Source organism: Stegostoma tigrinum, chromosome 9 (assembly GCF_030684315.1).
Source record: "Stegostoma tigrinum isolate sSteTig4 chromosome 9, sSteTig4.hap1, whole genome shotgun sequence".
NCBI classification, from domain to species: domain Eukaryota; kingdom Metazoa; phylum Chordata; class Chondrichthyes; order Orectolobiformes; family Stegostomatidae; genus Stegostoma; species Stegostoma tigrinum.
Window position 1 is genome coordinate 89,134,419 of NC_081362.1, and position 16,669 is coordinate 89,151,087.

Consider the following 16,669-nt stretch of genomic DNA (forward strand, 5'->3'; position numbering starts at 1 on the left):
TTTTTGTACAGTTGTTTTGAGAAATTATTTTTTAAAATTTGTGTTAAATCTCCGTATTGTACAAGTAGGAAAAAATAAACTATACATTGTGCTGCATTCAATGTCTTTGCTGTTTTAAAATGGTTTCTTTAGGGTGTTATGAAGGGGAACAAAAAAATGCTCACTTTGGACAATAAGGGTATCAGTTAAAAATACAAACATCACTTTTTCAATGATCTAGTTGGCCTACTCCTGATTTTGCTTGCTTTGTAAGTTTTTTTTTCCACAGCTCCAAGAGGAGATACGGTACTGTTCGTGAATAGAGCCCCACACGTTCCAGGTTTACTTTGAGTTGGATGGATGTGGTCAGCCTATACACAGGTGCTTATTGTTGCACTGACATGTAGGAAATTTAGGAACCTGTTCCTGCCCAGTCTGTTTCAAACTCCCATTGTGTAGGTTTTTCCTACTGCTGCTTAACTTTGACTAACTTCTTTTACACCCGGAGTTTGGAATTTTTTTCTTTTGATTATCTTGAACACCTTCTTGCTGTAAGGGTCCCAAAGGAATATTCTGTGAAAAGATTAAGATCACCTCAGTGGCAGTCCATTGCAGTTTTATAATCCACAATTTCATCTTTTGGCAACAAAATAAATTTGCTCTCTAACTTGATGTTTTGGATACTCTGAAAATGAATTTAAAATGCACAGAGGTCAGGCAGCATCTGTGAAGAGAGAGGGGCGTGATGTTTCTGGTTGATCACTTTTCAGCACAACAAAACATGAACCCTTTCTCCACAGATCTGAGCTGGCCTGCTATGTGAGGACATCATTTTGTTCTTTCCTTAGAATTAAATTTACAGTATCTGCAGAACAATGCTTTCAGGTAACTCGGTTGTAGTGCTCTAAGTTTACCTATTCTGTATGTTATTCCATCTAACTGTATAAAGCCCCACTCAGAATGTTCCCTGTAACTCTGGCAATATTAGAAAATCAAGGTAAGCTGAGTCTGTACATTAATTTGTATTTATTGCTCATTGTTAAGCCAGAAGTAACAAGTAGTATTATACAGACTAAAATTTAAGTACATGAGACATGCAGATGACAAAGCACCTTTGAATTTCATCGAGCCTTTAAAAATATTTAAAATTAAACATTTAAAATTTTTGCATTGTGCTTTTATATACAAACCCAGCACATACACAGGTGGCCAACCAGCTACTGAACCTTATGCATACTTCCCACTAGACTGCAAAAAATTAGTGTTAAATTCAAACCTTTCCTGGGCTTGACAACCTCTGAGCTTCAGTGTTTATTCATACATAAAATGAGAATCAGTAGTTTAGAATTTACGTTTCAAAAATGGTCATTGTATGATTAAATCCAAGAGGTATGATACATCTCTGCTCCAGAGAGCTGCAAACATTATAAATAAATGATTGTATTGTAATTGTTGAGGCAAGTCAGTTGCCACAAATATTATTGCAATTGCATACCTATTTTGTTGTACATTTCCCATAACTCCCATATTTATAAAATAGAATTTGAGATAGAAAAATCCAATGTTTGGACCCAGTACAGTCAAAATCACAGGATGTCAGCTCAGAACAAAAACCCAATTCTGAAGGAGGGTCTAGGCCCAAAACATCAGCTCCTCTGATGCTACTTGGCCTGCTGTGTTCATCCAGCTCTCCACCCGGTTATCCCAGATTCTCCAGCATCTGCAGTTCCTATTATCTCCGAAACTTACTTTGTAACAAGTGTTCCCAACTGCACTGACACCATGTAGGAACATCAGCCTTTTCTCTTCTTACAGTCAGAATCATCCAGCCTTGAACCAGATGTAAACACTGAACTCATCCTTTGACTCTGTTTATTTCTACTGCTGACCTATTCTGAGACAGATTTGGAATTTAAAAATTAGACAAATGTTTGAACTGGCCCTGAAGGAATATATGGGGTATTTCTGTAGCTTGAGAGCTAGTAACATTAATTCTGATAAATATTTGACATAATGACTATGTTAAAAGGTATCTAAACACTTATCATTGTATTGTCCCAAATATTTTTAAATTTTTACATAACATTTACAACATTAATTCAACTTAAAATACTCAATTACACTGCATGTTAACCTCAAAGTCATCATTTCAAACCTTAATTTTATGAAATTAAGTTCTCTTTCAAGTAAAGGAATTAAAGTCAGAGTTTACATGTGAGAGATAGGTGTGACATTGGTCAAGTTAATTACTACCAACCATTCACACACTTGTAATACAAACAGGACAAACCTTGGCAGGAGAGCATAGAAAACCACACTCACTTGAGAAAGCAAACAGTAAACCTGGGTTAAAGTTGTTGAGTTTGTGTGCTCTGTTCTTTTCATCATCTCCACTGTTCCTGGACATTCTAGTCAAACATGTCAATGTTTGGTTAATGAATTTTAAAAAATGAGAGTTACCAGTTTGTTTTTCAGCCACAATCTGCTGGAAGTTAACATGATCAATAATTTATCTAACTGTTGTGGAACTGTACCTTTGTGTGGCATTTTTGAAACATGTACAGGCAGCAAATTTGAGTTGTACTACCATGAGTGTGTTGCAAAAGGAACTCTGACCCTAAAGTACATGTGGAACTTCATTCCAGGGCAAATCACTTTTAACGTGCACCAAAACTCACTTTAAAGCAGCAGAGAGCAGTAATATAAACTCAACAGACGAGGCTGTAATGGTGTAAAACTGGCAGTGTTTTCCACGACTGCTATTGTTATGGTCTACTTACAGAAAGAGTGCAGAATCGCACAATGTACATTAGGCATCAAAATCACTTTCAACCAGTGCAGAGGTTAAGGGGATAAGCAATGGCCTAGTAGTATTGTCACTGTACCATTAATCCCGAGACACAGATAATGTTCTGTGGACCTGAGTTCAAATCTTCCAAAAGTAGATGATGGGATTTGAATTCAGTTTTTTTAAAAAAAGCTAGATTAAGAGTTTCATGCTGATCAGGAATCCATTGTTGACTGTCAGGAGAAACTGCCTACATGTGACTCCAGACCCACAGCAATGGGCAATCAATGCTGCCCTAGCCAGTGACACCCTCATCCCGTGAATGAATAAAGAAATCAATTGTTGTATTGATAGTATTCATGCATTATTTCAACACGTTAAAAATGTGTATATACAGTTTGGTTTCCGATTGTTAATTCACTCATAGTAAGAACTGCTGTTCTTACTATCTCAGTGAATTATAACCCTACTGCGAAGCCTCTTCTAGGGACACCCACCTTGTGAGAAGTTATCCTCTTCCCTCTGGAAAGCCCTCAGTGGATCTCTCGCCAACTGCAACCCTCTGGTAAAGTCTTCAGCCTAACTTCCCTACTGTGTTCCTCCTGCTCCCCACAGTGTTATCCTTGGTTTCAGAGTGTTTTTTAAAAATAGTTTTGGGTTTCTCTTTGAAGAAGCTGTCTGCTGATGTATCGGTGCTGAGCTCCACACTTTCAACTTCTTGGTATTTGTGTGCTAAGTAATGGATTTGTTGCAAAAATCATTCTTGATAAAATTTACCATTACTTTAATTACATTACTATTTCATCTTTTGGTCATTTGAGAAATGGTGGATCATTCAGATTTGGTCTCTGTATTCTAATTTAATTCAGCTTTGATTCAAATACAAGTAAATGTGATTAACAGAAGTGACTCATTCTTTGAGCTGTCATTGCTCATCTTCCTCCTCCATTGTACCCAAAAATCTTTCCTTCAGCGACATATCATATCTCATAAGGATTAAGGCAAAAGTAACTCAGGCTGCCTATTGGCTGCAGGCAATATCTTAAACATACTCAGTGGGAACTAAGTAAGTATTCGCAGAAATTTTTCTCCCAGAACAAACCCATTTAATTTCATTAATAAAATGTCCACTATAGGTTTGCAAAATAGTTAAGTGTGCCAACCAACACCTCCAGTTACACCAACATTCTTGAGTTATACATGGAGCAATAAACGTGGCTAAATTAAAACCTCATTCTAACTTTTTAAGTGACTGAATAGTAGAATATTATATGCGACAAAATTATTTCTACCTGATGGTTCCTTGAGTCAAACACTACACTGTCATGGTAAGTTAAACTTGGCCATTCCACACTTCTAAGAGCTATAACTGGGCAGGCTAGTTTCACCACAACAATTTGCCAAAAGCTCTCTTTTCCCCCAGCCTCCCAAGAAACTAAAAGACAATTATAGCTCATTTCATATTTTTTGAACCCTGAATGAATACAGCTAGGAGGCTTTGCTTCTACGCTACACCAAGTCCATTACATAGATTCTCGATATATCAAGACCTCAACATACTGCCCATACACCAATACATAGAGTAATTGACAAGCCTAATTAACATCCATAAGACATTTCAATCTGGATTTGATTTAAAGGAAATAGACTAAATATAAAGAAAAGTTCAGAAATCTTTAAAAATTAACATAAATGTTGTTCGATTTGAACACTCATTTGATAAACATATGCTAAATTGCTAATTTAGTGATTAAAATTTGAAAACCAGTCCAAAAGGTTTACTCAAAGCTTCACGATATACTACAGGTGGCTGTAGCAGACCAGCAGTAAAATTCTGGAGAAAATGGGAACTTTGCATAATCATCCAACAAACCAGATGGCTATATCGAGTAATACGTAACCTCTGCTGAGCCAACTTGTAAACCAGAGAGTGTATTAATCTGCCTGTCACTGTTACGAACAACTAAAATGGCAGAATCTTCTACGTGCTCTTTAAAAGAAAATGATCTAAAAAATTGAATCCTCTGTTAAAATAGTGCACATTAATTAAGTGCAATTTGTATTCAGGGTAACAGCCAGCTAGAAAATTTACTGGTGGATGCCTAAACTCATACAGATCTGCTGTATGACAATGGCTGTTTTCCATTCCCTTTCCATGCAAGGTAAAGAGTCTGTTACAAGGGAAATAGACATATGGAGCAGTTGTTTATAACTGCATTCACAGCGATTACCAGCACTTTATGAACCAAAAGAACTAGACAAGTTGTCTAACTATTTTTAATCCATCTGTTCGGATATGATTTGACATACCTTTGGGGGTGGCTGGGACTTTAACCCTGATCATCTGGCTCAGAGGTAGTGACAGTACCACTGCAACAAGGTGTAATCTGTTGCAAATTGGTTCCCAGTATTTCCATGCTCTCTCCAACAAGGTTGGAAGTATCCAAACACTTTGCCCTTGTTACAGATGTATGTGGCTGCGCTTTGTTATAAAAGCCAAATGGACAAATTTTAAACACCAGTTACATGGAAGATTCTGTCCCCACTCTCTTCAGAAGCTGCTCAGTTACATTTAAACCAACTGGTGCTAGGAAATAAGAGGGGACTGATTAGGTTACAGATAAGAACAGGATACATAGTTACAGAATTCAGGTCTCCCAAGTTCTACCACCTGCAAATTACTTTGAGAATAACTTCTATGGTGTTTATAGAGTCAAAATTGGCAAATGAATTCCCTACAGAAATTAAGTTTAAAAAGAAATCAGGCCACCTAAACCAAATCATATTCAACTTGAAACATTAAATGTCTCTCCAAAAATGCTGCCAATTTCCTCCAGCACTTGATTTTAGATTCCCAGCATATTACCAAATCATACTCTTGGCCCTCTCTCAAAACAACAATCAGATCTACCTTTGAACTCCAGCACCAAAACCATTTATCAAGTTCAACAATTCAGCCAATTTAAGTCATTCAAGTAGTGCTTATAACATTCCAACACAGACTATGAGGTGCTCAATAATCAGTAAAGTAGTAAATCACAGGAAAACGTCCATGTGTGATTCACAAGGCAAAGGGATGAAACTGGAAAAAGACCACACAATCCATCTTTCATAGCCTGTGCATTATCTACCTCATCTTATCGAAATTTCATAAGACTTACACCGAGATCCACCATGACGATCAAAAAGAAATGAAGAAAAATGGTTTACTACTCCTCGTTGCTCAAATTGTCAGTATTTGCCACAGGCCTACTGACAACGTTTCCGCTCCCCATCAACTTAAGGAGCCTGAGCATTTAAGATTGTTTTGCAGTTGACCTCGAGCGCCGACAACTCAAATCCAAAATGATCAGGTAAAGAACAAGGCACATTTCAGAGCTATGGCAGATACCAGGAATTTCTGATTTCTGGTCAGTAAAGCAGGAGCTGCCACATTTGGAGAATCTGTTTGCTACATCGGGCAACTGCTGCCCAAAAGTTCAAGATGTAAACCTAAACATCACAACTGAGAAAACAACTGATGAAATTACAAGACAACATGAATTGGAAATACAGTCTGTTCTGGTATAACGTGATAGTTGCGTCCTCGTGCGATCTCGCTATATTTTAACAAAAATAATCGCGCAGTAGCTCCGCTGTTTAGACCCATGGAGCCGGAATCGCATTATAGCCGATACCAGTGAGGAAAGTTCACGTTCTAAGCTCTTTAAACGCGTTAAAGCAGCCCATGTTATAGCAGAACTGACGGTACGCAGCAGGTACAACCGCATCCTAATTAGGAACAAGTTATAATTTCAGGTAGAAAACACTAGCCAGAGATGGTGCAATGTCCGTTGCAGGTATTAAACAGTGGTGGAACTTCCTGGCTTAATTATGACTGGTTGGTTCTCGTTCCCTTTCTTTTCTTCGGTTGCACAAAGGTGTTCACGTATCCACCTCCAGTTCTGACAACATTTCAATTCTTGACCCATCAATCAAGTCTCTCATCTTTTTGGGTTTCTTCTCAATATTGCGTACCCAATGCTATGCCTATTCAAAAGTATTATTTGATCATAGAGAATACATCAAGAAACTTTGAAATGTTAGATTACATAGAATTAAGGTTCTTTCATTGCTTCTATAGCAGTAATGCCTGCCCCAACATTGTGGCCAATTACAAATTTGTTAAGAATTTTCAGTAAATCAGGGAGTTTCTGTTCCAGTAAAAGACCCAACAGGAGTAGCACCCTGCTTTACAAATAAAAACTTGTAAAGTTAATTACACGACACCTGCACAGTTCACGTAATGCATTTTTAAAATCATCACAGTAGAAATGGTCTGATGAGACAGAACTTTCGGAAATCTGGTTTCACTGATCAACAATGTTGTTCCAATTCTTACTGTCAAATGTACAGTTAAACATGATTCTGAGGTTTAATAGCAGTCAAATGATTGAAAATTCCATCTTTCCCAACTATTTGGAACCCTATTCATTTAAGTCCCTGAATACTTCAAAATATTTCTCAATATCCCAGCAGACCACTTAAAATACATGGCTTTGCATTGCATAGGGAAAGAACTTAAATTTCCACCATGACTAGTTAAAAAAAAATTCCCAGGTCCCCATAGTAGGAGCTTCCACCAGTGGAAGCATGCTGGTAGCATCCTGACCATAATAGCAAACTGCACCTTCCCAGAACTGCTGTGTTCTCTCACCCTTTTCCTGTGGCCCATCTATCAGTGAACCGTTGAGGCCTAACAGTAGGAAAGAAATGGGACCACAACCTCAACTTGGCACAGACCTCTCAGCAAAGACTCTGAAACCCTCAGCTCTGCTCAAAATCCCCCAGAACTAAAATCAGAACCAATTCAAGGTGAAAACAAAGTACTGGAATAAAACAATTCAGTAACCAATGTCACAGGTGCAGGAAATTAATAGTCAAATGTTCATATGTTCTTTGTGCAAATTCAAAGAGGTGCATATGATAATGTTTTATTCCCTAGCAGCTGTGATGGGGCAGGTGGGGCGGTCGTGCATGGACACTTTCATCACCCAACGAGGACGACTGCAGGCAGTTCAGCACAATAGAAATGTGAAGTCAACCTTTGACAATACAAAAGCCCTTATGTGAATCATAAATATTTTTACAGCATACATTCAATAATTCATAAGTCATTCAGGCACGGTTTGATAATCGACTAAATTGAAGCAAGAAAATGAAATGATGTTACAGCTGGAAGATAAGTGAACATAGCAGGTAGAAAGAAGAACATTAAGTGAGAGTGTTCCAGGGTAGGCCAGTTAATGGGTCTCCTTGGTACAGAGGTTAGCGAGGAAAGGCACCACTGGGTTCAGCTTAAAAGGAGTTTGCCATGGATGTCGAGTTCCAAAGCCTTACTAGGTCTAAACATAACCATGCACTGGCTGATTTCTCACGAAGGTTTTTGTTCAGAAGACCAGGATTTCCTATGCTCACTCTTCCTTGGAGTCCTGTCACCTGATCGGATTCCCGTTCCTCCTTCAGATTTGGCCATTGCAGTGAGAGCTGACAAGTTCGGGTTAGACTTGGAAAAGTTCCCGCTCCTCCGATTCTCTGAATTTGCAGCCAGCTGTGTCCGGAGGCCAATGCTGCGTCGTTTCGCTGAGCCAGTGGCTTTTGCAACTCTATTTGGCCTGACTAACACTCCGTAGCCTGGATTACATCGGAAATACTGCTTTCCACCAACTGAACCGTCATTCTTTCCTGAAACATAACAAAAAGTGTTTTTAAGATCTTTAAACTTAAAGCAAATTGTGAAAACATTCAGATAGTAAGCTAACACCCCGGAACTAGCCCCATGAAACGATGAGATAGGCAAGATTTAACTTTCTCCATTACAATGGCTTCACTAAAGGGTTACAGGGAAAAGGCAGGAATGTGGACATGAGGAATGCCAGATCAGCCATGACCCTTTTGAATCATGAAACAGAATCAAGGGGATCAACAACCTACTCCTGTTTATGGTTTTATGGTCTAAAAGATGACGAAGAGAAAGAGGTGACTCTTTAAACCGCACCGTTACTTCAAAACAGCAAAATACCTTGGAGCTTTTCTCCACAAGGTACTCTTACACAATAAAACAATCGGCCGAGGACAGCACTGGTCCAAAACAGGTCACAGCCACAATCTTCCAGAACAGGATGAAAGGAATGTAAGAACAGAAGTACACCTGATCTTTTATTTCAACTCTAGGGAGAAAACACAAAAAAGGGACTAACGTCTCACAATGGAGCTAATCCCAAGATTTAAAACAAATCATTCTTCCAGCTCTTTGGATTTCTCTCATGGTTGATTCAAAGCAAGACAGTGTACAATCCGAGGACAAGCCAAACAGAGACATGCACGAGAATTCCTATAAGCATGGCATTCCAACCGGAACTCCATCAACCAACACATTGATTTGGAGCCAATCTACCATCCCGTGAGAAAAAGAACAGGAAATGACATCACCAACCCAAGGAAACCTAACCAGATAAATAGAAAGCGGGACATAACACCAGCGCTTCGTCGGAGACTCACTGATGATGTTACCTAGAATGGCGACGAAACGTCTGAAAACTAACCTTCCAGCTCAGCGAGCAAACTCACATCCAGAACCTCAATCTGGGCTACAAATCTTCTCAAAACTCGCTAGTGTACAAAAATTGCAAAACCATTAAGTTGAAGAGGTCTCTTTTCATCTTCACCCATGGGAAGAATGATAGGTCAAATTTCCTTACGCAATGGAACGTTGGAACAATGGGACAGTTTGTAGAGAATGGCTGAGACAGAGATCATTGAGCATTCTCAGGGAGAAATGGATAAATATTTGAAGCAAAAGGAAGATAAAGGATTATAGGTGAAGGCAAAGAGTGGACATTTTAAAGATAATAAACTACAGTAACTCCTCCTGTGCTCTGAGTCTGTCTAACTTCTCATTTCAGCTTTGACATCACCCAAAGTTAGTACGGTCCACGCTGAAAGTACAGAACATCAGTCAATACTGCATTTGCCATACAGAACTAGAGTTGTTTATGAACTTACATTGGAGCAGACATGAATTTTTTGTATACTGAGTAATAGGCAAAACTACAGCGAATAAGATACAACAAAATAATTTTATAGAAATCCTGTTGGCCCATGCTCAATGTGACCATCTGTTCGTTACCTGGTTGCACAAAGTTCAAACAGCATTTTATGACATAGCTGAGGCAAATTTATTTATTTAATTATTAAGGACACCAAATAAACAAATGAAAATAACAAATCAGAAAGAAGAACAAAAGAAAAGCAAACTTGCCACTCCTGTGGGAACCTGTAACTCAAGATCTTAAGAAAACAACTATGAACTAAATGAGAAAAGGTAAAGCGACGTTTCAAACGCATTAACAACATTCTTTTACGCATAAAATCAAAAATCAATTGAAGGGATTTCTCAGTCTCTTACCTGCTGGTACATTCAGCTCAATTCCAATCCAAATTCCATCAGCAAACTCTGTGGGTCCTATATACCTGACTGTACCAGTCTTGTTTGTACCAAATGAGACGTATTCCCCTTCTTTTAGCCACTCAGGAACAATGTCAACTGCTTCCTCAGAATCTGAAATAATTTCAAGTTTTTCATTTGATAACTCAAGATCTTCATCATATCTTGTATCTGCAGTCACAGATCTCTCAAAGTTGTCACTTGGCTCTGGTATGTAACCTGCAGCCAGACCGGAGACCCCAGACCCCCATTCCTCTGTTGACCACTGCTCTTCTTTATCTTCACAATCTTGCCAAGAATTTTCATCCCCCAAGATGCCCGTGAATGACTTCAACTCGGACGTCCTCACCTTTTGTATTTTGAAAGGGTTAGATGCTGAGGTTATGGACGGAGTTGTGTCAGATTTTGACTCAGACTTGGAGACAGTTAGTGCTGAGGTGGACTTCTGTGCCAGCAACAAGTCCTCCAGCTCATCAAGTTGGAGGGAATGCAGGACAACTTTCTGGTTGGTCACATCAGGGCCGACTGATTTGTCCACTGGTGCTTCAGCTGTCTGAGAGGTAGAAAAGCTGTTTTTAGTGTCAACTGATGCAGATATTTCCATGGCCTCTGCTACCACTGTCTCATGTGCAGGCTCTGCTGTTACCTCAGCATTTGCTGATCGATTCTCAACTCTTGCACAATCCTTTCCCACATCCTTGCTTGGGCTTTGCAGTTGGAATTGACCTTTGCTGGACACCTGTGGAGCACCATTTTTTACTTGATTGATTTGATGCTGCATGTCCAGAGATCCATTAGCCATATGTCCAGCAAAGCAGGAACCAGATTTCACATTGGCATTCAGTTTGGCTGAACCCTCACTGCTGGATGTCCTTTGACTTTGTAACTGGGCAGAAGCGTCCCCATCTGTAGTGGCCCAACTTAGCGGAGGTGTGCCAATGTCTCCACTTGACACCATTGCAGTTTCCGAAAGGGTAGCTGTAGAAACGCTGTGGGAGAAATACCCACTTGAAGCTTCACTTGAAGGACTCTGAGGGTCTCCTTGGGACTCATGGCCAGCTGCATCCACAGACTCTATCTTTGATGGAGTATTTGGAATGACTGAGCCCATCACTGTGGGATGGGTGGGTTGTGTCATGGTCACTGGTGCAGAAGGGGCTTTTTCTTGTTGAGCCTGATGAAAATGTACAGAAACACCACATTTTGGCAAAGCAAGTTATGTTAGCACATTTTACCCCTTCTCCTCATTACCCCCATCCCACAACCACTCCAAACAACACGTACTTTGCAAAATCAAATACAAGTCATGCTGAAATCATGCAACAATCTCAAATACATTCCTCATCATCCTCCTAGCAGAAGGAAGAGACCTCAGTGGGCAAACAATGAAGGTACCAAGGGATGTGCTAAAGAGAGATGAGCAAAACTGAAGAGAAAAACATCTCGAAAAGGAAATGATTTCTCAGTCCATCTTTGACCTAATAAGCACTATATCTTATACATCACTAAACATGGATGTCATGAAAATTAGTTTTTCAAAAATGTATAAGTTTATTTAATGGAAATTAAGCTACATTTATGTACCAACTTATTTTGAGACACTGGAACATCCCAGAAGTGCTTCACAATAAATGTTTGTTTGAAGTGCAGTCAAATGTTCTTATGCAGCATACTTAGCTGCCAATTATCCATAACCAGGTCCATATGCAAGGTCAATAAAGAAGATTGAATGAAAAGACAGTGATTTAATAAATGCTTTTAAATCCTTCCTTTATCTTACAGCACAGCATTTTCCTCAAGCCTGCATCGCAGTTGCTACTCTCAGTCCTCACCATTCTGAATCATCTCGTATCACTCCATTCCATCATTGCAAAGCTCTCTTCCGTATCCATCTGACTTTATAATCTCTTCCACAATCTTTAAAAACATTCTTAAAAGAAAAATCTCTTTACCACTCTCCTTTCAACTGAATATGCTGTCCACCTTTTATAGCACTCCCCAGATGGCAATATTGTAACTACTTAAGCTGTTGAATGCACAGTTGCACACACATGGGACGTTTGGAAATAATTTTGATTCTTCTGCAGTAAATGTGTTATGAGATAACTAACCAGACAGGTATGAATTCTAATACTTAGCTTCTTGAAACTGGAGATTATACTTACAACTTTATTCTGTTCAAATGTATCTTGAAGTTTAGCAGACTGCACCACAATTCGAGGAACAGACTACAGATAAGAAATACTGATCAGTTACTATGCACTACATATTCAAATAAGGCTTAAACTCAAAAATCCCCAGACTGTCAATGACCCAGCTTAAATTACTGTATCATTCAGTAACCTATAAACATTTAACAAAACATTTGTTTGTAATACTTTTAGTCTCACATTTCACCACATTCTATGCAACCAGGACCACTGCACCTTCACCAAGGGCAGATCCAATCACAGCTTGTTTCTGAATATCCCTCTGATTCCCATCGCCTCCTTCTTTTGCACCCTATGCAAGGGCCTGCAGAAGCTCTGGCTCAAAACTATCATTATATTTCAGAGTCAGTCCTGGTCCACAAAAATATCAGTGGCATTTCAAATAAAGCACTTAATTGAATGTAAACCACTTTGAGATGTCCTGAGGTTGGAAAAGGCACTGCATATATGCAATGGCACTTTTACATTTTTATTGAAACATTGTTTAAAATATGATGTCATCGTAACTAAAACATTTTGCAAGAAGTTACTGAAATCAACCAAATGAGTGAGCCAACCGACAGTGAGCTCAACAACAATACAAGTCACTTCTATAATCCCTTTCCATTTCAACTACTATCCTATTGCTCATAAAAGGATCACAAACTAGAGAAGAGAGATAACACGGTGTAGAGCTGGATGAACATAGCAGGCCAAGCAGCATCACAGGAGCAGGAAAGCTGATGTTTTGGGTCTGGACCCTTCTTCAGAAATGGTGGAGGGGAAGGGGAGTCTGAAATTTGAGAGAGAGAGAGAGAGAGAGAGAGAGCGGGGGGAAGGTGGATGGAAGATGGATAAAGGAGCAGATAGGTGGACAGGAGATAGACAGGTCAAACAGGTAGGGATGGAGCCAGTAAAGGTGAGTGTAGGTGGGGAGTTAGGATGGGGACAGGTCAGTCCAGGGAGGACAGACAGGTCAAGGGGATGGGATGAGGCTGGTAGCTAGGAGATTGGGGTGGGGCTTGAGGATCTTGAGAACATAGTTTTAAAAGTATTTTGCAAAAGAAACTAATGCAAGGTAGAAAGAAACCTTTTCCACACTATTTGGATGATTGAATGCATGACTTAGTACTGTGATACAGGTAGGTTCAACTGAGGAATTTAAGAGGGCATCAGATGATTATTTAAATAGAAACTGTGTGCCAGACTACAGGGAACAAGGAGAATGGGACTCATTCAAAGTGCTCAGACAGCTGGTTCAGACACAACAGGCCGAATAGCTTCCTCTGAGCCATTAACAATTCTGTAATCCTGTCATGTTGCGGTGATGATGTGTGCCTTCCCAAAAGATTTAACATTCTGCTCACGACTGCAGCACACTTTGTATTAAATGGTGTGCTGTCGGATTATACTTGCGCTATAAACTCAGTACATATTCCCGTGTCATGGCATACACATTGATGCCACTTTGCAGTTGAAAAGTGTCCTTCACGTATCTCAGGAACATTCTGGCAGATCATATTGAAAAGCCAGCTCATAGAGACTATCATTGAATATACAAAGGTCTGGTAACATTTAAATGAAGTATTACAAAGGTGCCCTTAAAGTTCCTTGCTTTCATAATTCATTCACGTACAGAATACACTTTCTACACCAGTTAAACACCAGGTCAGCATTTAAGATTCTGTAATGCACACATGGCCAGCTTTATTGAAATAGTGTATGAACTGCCAAATTTATGGTGATGTTCCCATAATTGCCCGCTTGCTTCTTGACAATTAGATTAGACTAGATTAGATTAGGTTCCCTACAGTGTGGAAACAGGCCCTTCGACCCAACAAGTCCACACTGCCCCTTGGAGCATCCCACCCAGACCCATCCCCCATAACCCACACACCCCTCAACACTACAGGCAATTTAGCATGGCCAATCCACCTAGCCTGCACACCTTTGGGCTGTGGGAGGAAACCGGAGCACCCGGAGGAAACCCATGCAGACACAGGGAGAATGTGCAAACTCCACACAGACAGTCGCCCTAGGCTGGAATCAAACCTGGATCCCTGGCGGTGAGGCTGCAGTGCTAACCACTGAGCCACCGTCACTATATTTAACATTGTTGAAATCTTCCTTGCTCCCCTCTCAATTTGTCACGCTGCCACTTTCACCTCTTCGAACTGTAACAACTAACTAGCCAATCATCCTGCCCATGTTTCTGAGAGCTATCATGACTTAAGTTTTTTGCTGTATCCCTACATCTAAACATACCAAGGCAAGACTAAATGAAAAGGAGCAGAGGAAAAGGGTGCTCCAGCTTCTTCCCATAGTCCAATGGCGTGCAGGTTAGGTGGATGAGCCATGTTAAAATTGCCCTGTAGCATTCAGGTATGTGCAAGCAGGGGCTGAGTCTGCGTGATCCGATCTTTGGAGAGTCAATACAGATTTCATGAGTCAAATGGTCTCTTCCGAACTGTAGGAATTCTATGATTCAAATTGGACCGTAAATGGTACAAAAGTGCTTTCTCTCCAAAGATTTTGCTAGATCTGCTGAAATTTTCCACTACTTCTATTTTTGTTTCTCATTTCTGGCATCTGCAGTTCTTTGATTTTAATTAAAATTAGAAGTGTTTCACAGCGTTTTTCGTGTCTCATTGCCAGCCAAATATATTTAACTGTTTAATGACATTTTCGAAAACAACTTATGAGTCCTCACCTGTTGATTCGGTGCAGGGACAGATCTTCTCTTCTCTTCATCCCGTACAGGGAAAAGTGATTTGAGAAGTTTGGGCATTTGAGGTACAAAGGCCTTCACTGGATTCAAGTAAGAGGCAGCTAGTGTTGAAAAGGAGACTGGTAAGAGATGGTAGACAATGATGCAGATATTGAAAAATGAATTTTATCACTGTATTATATTTTTTACCTTGTTATTCTGCACTGCCCCTTATTGCTGTACAAGAGGAAAGATGAAATGCAGAGTTTTCTCCACAAACTGCACACTCCACTCTTTGATCATTTACTTTTCCCTGAACATCTCTCCTTTTCCCTCTTCCTTGGCAAAAGCACTGACACAAGACCCAAGTTTTATTTCCGAGTTCAAATCCACATAAGGTCTCCATTGTAATTACAAGTTCCTCTCCAGACCATACACTAACCCGACTTGGAACTATATCACCATTCCTTCACTGGGTCAAAATGCCTGAACTCCCTTCCCGATAGGACCCTGGGCACACCAAGCCACAAGGACTATTAGGAGTTAAGGCAACAGCTCTTAAATAGCCAAGCAAGCAATTTGGTTTAAGGCAATTATGGATTAGAAACAAATCTTGGGTTTGCAAAGTACACCCAAAGTTCTTCAGTGAATGAATAAAAATAAAGTCAGAATTGCCAAACCTGGCAAGAACGATAGGTTTTCATTACAATCATAGCTTCAGTCACACATTTCTAGCATTCAATTATAATTTTATAAAAACTTTTAAAATTAATTGATATGTTTTAATCAATTGAATTTAAATTCTATCGGTTGCCATGTGGGATTTGAATCTACAGTCCCAGAGTTTAAGCGTTACAACACCCATCTCTCAGTTCACCTTCAAGGAATTTCAAAATTATTCAGCAATGCTGCTCACTTTGTCAGAGCTTTGTAGAATATTTGTGCCATCAGTAAAGATAATTCTGTAAAACAAGTAGCATTGTGACTTTATCATTACCATTTTCATGCATTAGCCCACATTTCACTAATACACTGCAGAGTAACCATAACCTACATGGCATAGCAAAGGAATACATTCATCCATTTACATTTCCTGAAATATCTACTGGGAACCATTCTGAATGTGAGCCAGATTTCCAAATTCATCTTGGTGCTTGAAAACATGGAGGCTCTGGGTCACACAACTAATCACCTTCCAAACAGGTCAAACTTGATGCTGCCTTTGGGGAATACATGCACAATGGAATGGCCCTTCTAATTCATACACTGAAACTGACTGGAGTTTGTTATTTTAGCAGATCTCACATTTCATTAAATATAACAACATGCTCTATAGTGAGTGAATCAGAAGTGTGGAAGAGGGATTAAGAACAATCCAGACACAGAGTGTTACAAGTCCAATCAGAACATGCACTAATGTTTGCCCCGACACTGGAATGAAAGCACATGTAGACGGAAATTTAAAATGGCACCTGTTGTTAGAATTTCTTACCATTATTCATCATAGAAAGAAGGGCAGT

The 16,669-nt window shown here is 39.6% G+C and overlaps 1 protein-coding gene across 4 annotated transcripts in view; it reads right to left on the reverse strand.

Moving 5' to 3' along the window:
• Positions 1-988: 988 nt before the first annotated feature.
• Positions 989-16,669, reverse strand: part of LOC125454647 (kinesin-like protein KIF13B) — a 180,741-nt gene continuing 165,060 nt past the window's right edge. The window contains exons 37-40 of one of the 4 annotated variants that reach the window (XM_048535631.2): positions 15,153-15,271; positions 12,419-12,481; positions 10,215-11,427; positions 989-8,491 (exon numbers count right to left, since the gene is read on the reverse strand). In XM_048535631.2, the coding sequence (XP_048391588.1) occupies positions 8,181-8,491; positions 10,215-11,427; positions 12,419-12,481; positions 15,153-15,271 (1,706 nt within the window). In that variant the 3' untranslated portion in view covers positions 989-8,180. Of the gene's footprint in view, positions 8,492-10,214; positions 11,428-12,418; positions 12,482-15,152; positions 15,290-16,669 lie in introns of all 4 variants that reach the window. The other 3 variants (XM_048535630.2, XM_048535632.2, XM_048535633.2) reach the window with 3 other exon arrangements.